We start from the raw sequence: 6,202 nt of genomic DNA on the forward strand, positions 1-6,202 counted from the left end.
CCGGCCGTGTGTGTGTGTGTGTGTGTGTGTGTGTGTGTGTGTGTGTCTAAGATCCCAAGAAGAGAATGAAGGAGAAGGGATTGGGGTGTGGCCATCCCCTTTGGGGGGTGATTTCTCACTTTCTGTTTCTCTCTTTCTGGTGAGTGTACATGTCCTATAGCAAAAACTTCTCTAAATAAATAAATAAATAAATCCAGTCTGTAGTCTAGTGGACAGGGGTGCTGGATCCCCACAAGGCTTGCCCCAAATCCAGACAGGATGGAGAAATGGAAAAGGGATGGTGGTATGACAATGTCCTGTTGCAGAGTGCTTTCACTTTCTTCTCTGTCTGGTGAGCACATGTGTCTTCTAGCAATTAAAAAAATTTAATTAAAAAAAAAAAAATACAGGGTCAGCCAGGGGGATGGTGGTTAAGTCACTGAACTCCCACATGGCCAACTGCGTTTCAAGTCCTGGACCTGGCAACTTTAGAATCATACTCGGCACATGTGCTTGCATGCCCCAAATCCCAGGGTAAGAATGTAGGAGAACAGACTGCAGTGTGGCCATCCCCCCACTGGGGGAAGGGGTGATTTCTTACTTTTCCTCTCACTGTCCCTGTCTCTTTCTGCAGCAAAGCGTACAAACCTGATGGCAAAAACCTAAAATAATTTTTTAAATAAATAAATAAAATGTGGAAACACCATGTATCTCAAAGTTGGAAAACTAAGTAGATCATATATAGACTTAACATATAGTAAATGTTCTATAAGTATAGTACTAGTAATTATTCTGTGAATTATGAACCCCCATGTACAAGTTGAAAAGGGTCGGGATACAAGAAGTACAATAGAAAGGGAAAAGGGAACAAGCTGAGACTAGTTTACTGAAACACAAGGAACTAAAGTTATGAGATTTTTCAGGAGCCAAAAGATAGTCCACTGATTTCATATTATACTGTGGAACCATGAGAAAAGATACTTTTATGTTAAGATAGCATCTTTTTTGAGAAGGTAAAGGGATATGAGAGCTACAGCCAAATAATGCTTGCAAGACATCCAGAGCCTTTTTAGAAGACTATGCACTACCACTACAACAAGTCTGCAATTGTTACGGGGAAGAGGAGCTGGCTGCTAGTTACTGCAAGGAGCTCATGCTTCTTCAGCACAGACACGCATCAGATCTACCTCTCTTACGGTTGACCCCACAGCACAGAAAGTTGAAACCTAATGAGGAAAAACAGAAAATTATACTTACTTTTGGTGTTCTACTTGCTTACAACAGAATAAGCATATTTTTAAAAAACTCTCAAGTTTAACATTATGAACAGAACCAGGCCCAATCCCCGGCACCATATTGTGAAAGCTGAGAAGACTTTTTCCAATTCTAAGTAACTGACCAAAAAAAAAAAAAAGGTAGAAGGAAATGCTCTGGCAAAAAAATTCCAAAAGTGGTCACAAAATTTGTATACCAAATCATCACTCTGGAGTGAATTCAGATCGCAAAGTTTTTCAGGTGTAAGGTTCCTCTGCCTTTATGCTTCTATGTTTTTTAAAAGGAATATATTTTATTTGAGGGTCTCCACTCTTTGAGAGCAATCTGGTAAAATATGTAGGAAGAAGCTTTAAAAATTTACAGGGCTCAGCAGGTGGCATGGAAGTTGAAGTGTTAGACTCCCACACGGCAGACCATGGTTTGACTCCTGGACCTGGTGGCTTGCTTTGTCACTCTCTCTGGTGAAATTAAAAAAATAATGATAGGGGCCAGCAGGTGGCATGGTGGGTTAGGGTGCTGGATTCCCACATGGCTGACCACAGTTTGAATCTTGGATCTGGTGGCTTGCTCTCTCACTTTCCCTTTCTCTCTCTGTCTCTCGTCAAATTAAAAAAAAAACAACAACAAATGGAATTAAATGAATAAAATAATAAATAACATTTAATATATATTTTTTAAATTTAAAAAATAATAAAATGAAAATATACAAGTTAACTAAATGGTAATTTATTCCAAGGAAAAAGTTAAGTGGACAAAGAACATACAAAGATGTTCATTGCAGCACTACATGAAGAGTCTTCAAAAAGTTCATGGGAATGCATATATGAAAAAATTGCATGGTTTTCAATGTTTTAAAAAATAATTATTCATTTATTTTTTACTTATTTATTTATTTTAATTTGACTAGAGACAAAGAGCGAGAGAGAGAATGAGGGAGAAGTGAGAAAGCAAGCTGCCAGGTCTGGGACTTGAACCACTCCCATGTGGGAGTCTAGTGACTCAACAACCATGACAACTGCCAGCCCCAGTTTTCAATTTTGTGTACCAAGATAAATTTGCATTTTCATTCTATTTGTCCATGAGCTTTTTGAAATCCCTTTGTATAACAAGTAATCCCTCAGATATTTCATAACTGGCAAGAACCTGAAGAGGGGCCGGCAGGGGTTAAAGGCACTGGATTCCTACATGGCCAACCATGGTTCAAGACTCAGACCTGGTAGCTTGCTTTCTTGCTTTCCCTTTCTCTCTCTTTCTGTTTCTATCTGGTCAAATTAAAAAATGATAACAAATGGAATTAAATAAATAATAAATAATTCTTAAAAATAAAAAAAGAACCTAAGTAAATAAAAAGGTTTAGGTGATATAAATGAAGGTATAGTCACAAAATGGAATACTATATAACTATCTTTTTTTTTTTTTTTGGAGAGGTTTTCGCTATAGGGCACATGCGCTTGCCAGAAAGACAGAGAGAGACAGAGAGATAGAAAGCAAGAAATCACCCCCCAGGAGGGATGGCCACGCCGCAATCCCTTCTCCTCCATTCTCCTCTAGGGATCTTGGGCACACATGCACACATGCCCGGTGTGAGTTTAAGCCGCTGGGTCCAGGACTTGAACCGCGGTCAACTACATGGGAGTCCAGCGACAGAGCCATTACACTAACTGCTGGTCCCAATAACTGCTATTTTTATGTATTAAATGTCACAATAAATTAGCAAGTAGAAAAAAATAATTAAATTATATATATAATTTTTTGTAAAACACTTATCTATAAGTTTATTTGCATTTTTCAAAAATAATTATTTAACTTTATTTACTACTATTTATTATTTTAATTATTATTATTGTTTTTGATCAGAGATAGGCAGAGAGAGAAAGAGGAAAAATGTGAGAAATCAAGCTGTCAGATCCAGGACTTGAACCATGTTTGGCCAAGTGGGAGTCCAGCGCCTTCACCACCACACCATTTGCTGGCCCTAGTATTATTACTATTTTTTAAAATTTAACTAGATAGAGAAGAAAAGCGAGAAAGCAAGCCACCATGTCCAGGACTTGAACTGCAGTCAGCCATGTAGAAGTCCACAGCTTTTAACCACCACGTCAGCTACCAGTCCTGTATCTATTTATACATATAGAAAAAGTCCAAAAGACTGTATACCAAAATATTAAAATATGACCATCTCTGATTAGTGGTATTTGATTTTTCTTTTTTAAAAGAATTATTTATTTAATTATTTATTCAGTCATTTATTTTAATTTGACCATAGAGAGGCACACAGAGAGAGAGAGAGATGGAAATTGAGAAAGCAAGCCACCAGGTCCAGGACTTGAACCGTGGTCAGCCATGTGGGAATGTCCAATGCCTTAACCACCATGCCACCTGTTGGTCCCGGTATTTGATTTTTCAACTTTACATTTCTATTTGTCCTTAACTATAAAAAGGAATTGCAGGCATGGTGGTTAACATGGCTGGATTCCACAGGGCTGACAGCAGTTTAAGTTCTGTCCAGGTGGCTTGAAAAACATGCCAGTAACATGTGCACGTGTAGCCACAATCCTGAAAGGACAGAGAAGAAGAGATTCAATGTGGCTGTTCCCCCAATGGGTGATTTTCACTTTCCCTATCTCATACTATATACTATAAATACGTACAATAATTGTCAATTGTAACTATGTAAGAAGTATTTTTTAATGTATTACATAATTTGACAATTAAAGAAAAGGGATATATAGGAATGGCTTGTCATCCTCTTTGTTTTATAACCTAAATTTCTCCATACACACTTTTCAACATTTCCATATATACAAACCACCAGCACTCCTCACACACACTAACTCAAGCTCATTATAATCACCTAACACTGCTACAAAGATACGCTAGAATAAAAAATGTGAAAAGAAATGGCAGGCCAGCAGGTTGTGTGGTAGTTAAGGTGCTGGACTCCCATGTGGCCAACTGTGGTTCAAGTTCTGGGAAACCATGGTGGGCGTGTGTGCATCCAAAATCTTGAAAGAAGAATGGAGAAGGGACTGGGGCATGGCTCCTCCCCAAGGGCTGATTTCTCACTTTGCCTCTCTCTATCTTTCTGTGGTGAGTGTATGCACCCTACAACAAAAGGAAAAAAAGAGGGAGGGGGGACAGCAGATAGCATAGTGTTTAAAGCACTGGAATCCTACATGGCCGAACATGGTTACTTGAAACTCACTCTGGGTGTGTGTGTACCCAAAGGAGAAAAAAGGATTGTGGTGTGGCCACCTCCCTGGAGGGTGATTTCTTGCTTTCTCTCTCTCTCTCTCTTTCTCTGTATCTCCAGCGAGCACATATGCCCTATAGCAAAAATCTCCCTAAAAGAAGAGTAAAGGACAATTTCAAGCTAAAAGCAATGATTGCCATATACTCATACCCTCTTTCTCAAATACATACTGCTCTGAAATGCCTATATATCCTCAAGCAACCTGTACTACTCCATGTAAGAGGTTCTCTCTGAAAAAGGAAATCAGAAACATAAGAGTATCAATGGTGGAGACCAGCAGATGGCATAATAGTTACATCACTAAACTCCCACATGGCTGACTGCAGTTCATGTCCCAGACCCAGTGGCTTAAGACTCATGCCAGGCACTTATGTATGTGTGCCCAAGATCCTGAGAGGAGAATGGAGGAAAAGGGACTGCAGCATGGCAATTACCCGGGAACAGGGGGCTGGGGTGAGGTTTCACTTTCTGTCTCTTTGTTTCTCCTCAGCAAATGCACATGCCCTATAGCAAAAAAACCTCTCTCTCTCAAAAAAAAAAAAAAAAAAAAAAAGACATAATGGCTCTGTCACTGGACTCCCATGTAGTTCGGGTCCCGGACCCAGTGGCTTAAACTCACGCCGGGTGTCATGTGTGTGCGTGCCCAAGATCCAAGAAGAGAATGGAGGAGAAGGGATTGCAGCATGGCCATCCCCCCATGGGGGGGTGATTTCTCAATTTCTGTCTCTCTGTCTTTCTGGTGAGCACACGCATCCTATAACAACCCCCCCCCCAAAAAAAAGAGAACATCAATGGTGTCAGGAGAAGCATGGTTACATAATGGTTACATCACTGGATTCCCATGTAGTCAACTGCGGTTCAAGTCCCAGACCCGGTTGGCTTAGAACTCAGCTGGGCACATGTGGGTGCGTGCCCAAAATCCCAAGAAGAGACTAGAGGAGGGATTCAGCATGGCATGTGCATGCATAGCCACAATCCTGAGAGATGGACAGAGAAGAGATTCAAAGGGGGGGTGATTTTTCACTTTCTGTCTGTCTCTCCTGTGAGCCCATGTACCCTATGGCAAAAATCTCTCTAAAAAAAAAAGTGAAATAAAAATAAAAACTTTGAAAAATATAAAAAGATCTAAGAGCTTCTAAATTATAAAAAATAAGCTGGGAAATCATTAATGTCACTAAAATAATTTCAAAACAGTTGAACCAGACAAGTCAAATGCCAAAGTGGAAATCAACCTAATCAATTCTTGCTGAAACACAAAATTAAATCATCACATTTTCACAGAAAATTTTTCTGAGCAACTTTGTACCAGTCTCAAAGAAGCATTCTATTTGTTTTCTTAGTCCCACACTAAATGGTATTTATGGTGAAAAATGTCCTAGAGGGAACACTTTCTTGTCACTTGACAAAACATCACTATGAATTCTCCACAAATTGGCTTGCTACTACTGAGCCACAGGAGACCAAGATTCAACCAAGATTCATTACTGCCTGGAAGAAGAAAATACAAAGGATGAGAAAAACATCAATATAATTCTGAGAAGTGTGAAAAAGGTGAACTTTAGAGGGGAGAAATTAGCTGCTCTTTTTTTTTTTTTTTTGGAGAGGTTTTTTTTGCTATAGGGCGCATGAGCTCTCCAGACAAGAGGAGAGAGGACAGAGAGACAGAAAGCGAGATATCACCCCCCAGGGGGGATT

The 6,202-nt window shown here is 39.6% G+C and overlaps 1 protein-coding gene across 1 annotated transcript in view; it reads right to left on the reverse strand.

Annotated features, from left to right (window-relative positions):
- PIP5K1A (phosphatidylinositol-4-phosphate 5-kinase type 1 alpha) overlaps positions 1 to 6,202 on the reverse strand; it is a gene marked incomplete in the record, with an annotated part of 78,924 nt that overhangs the window by 59,174 nt on the left and 13,548 nt on the right. Inside the window, 1 exon segment of the mRNA XM_027768303.1 lies at positions 1,167 to 1,205. Coding sequence (XP_027624104.1) covers positions 1,167 to 1,205 — 39 coding nt within the window.

This window comes from Tupaia chinensis, unplaced genomic scaffold (assembly GCF_000334495.1).
Source record: "Tupaia chinensis unplaced genomic scaffold, TupChi_1.0 Scaffold145814_1, whole genome shotgun sequence".
NCBI classification, from domain to species: Eukaryota; Metazoa; Chordata; class Mammalia; order Scandentia; family Tupaiidae; genus Tupaia; species Tupaia belangeri.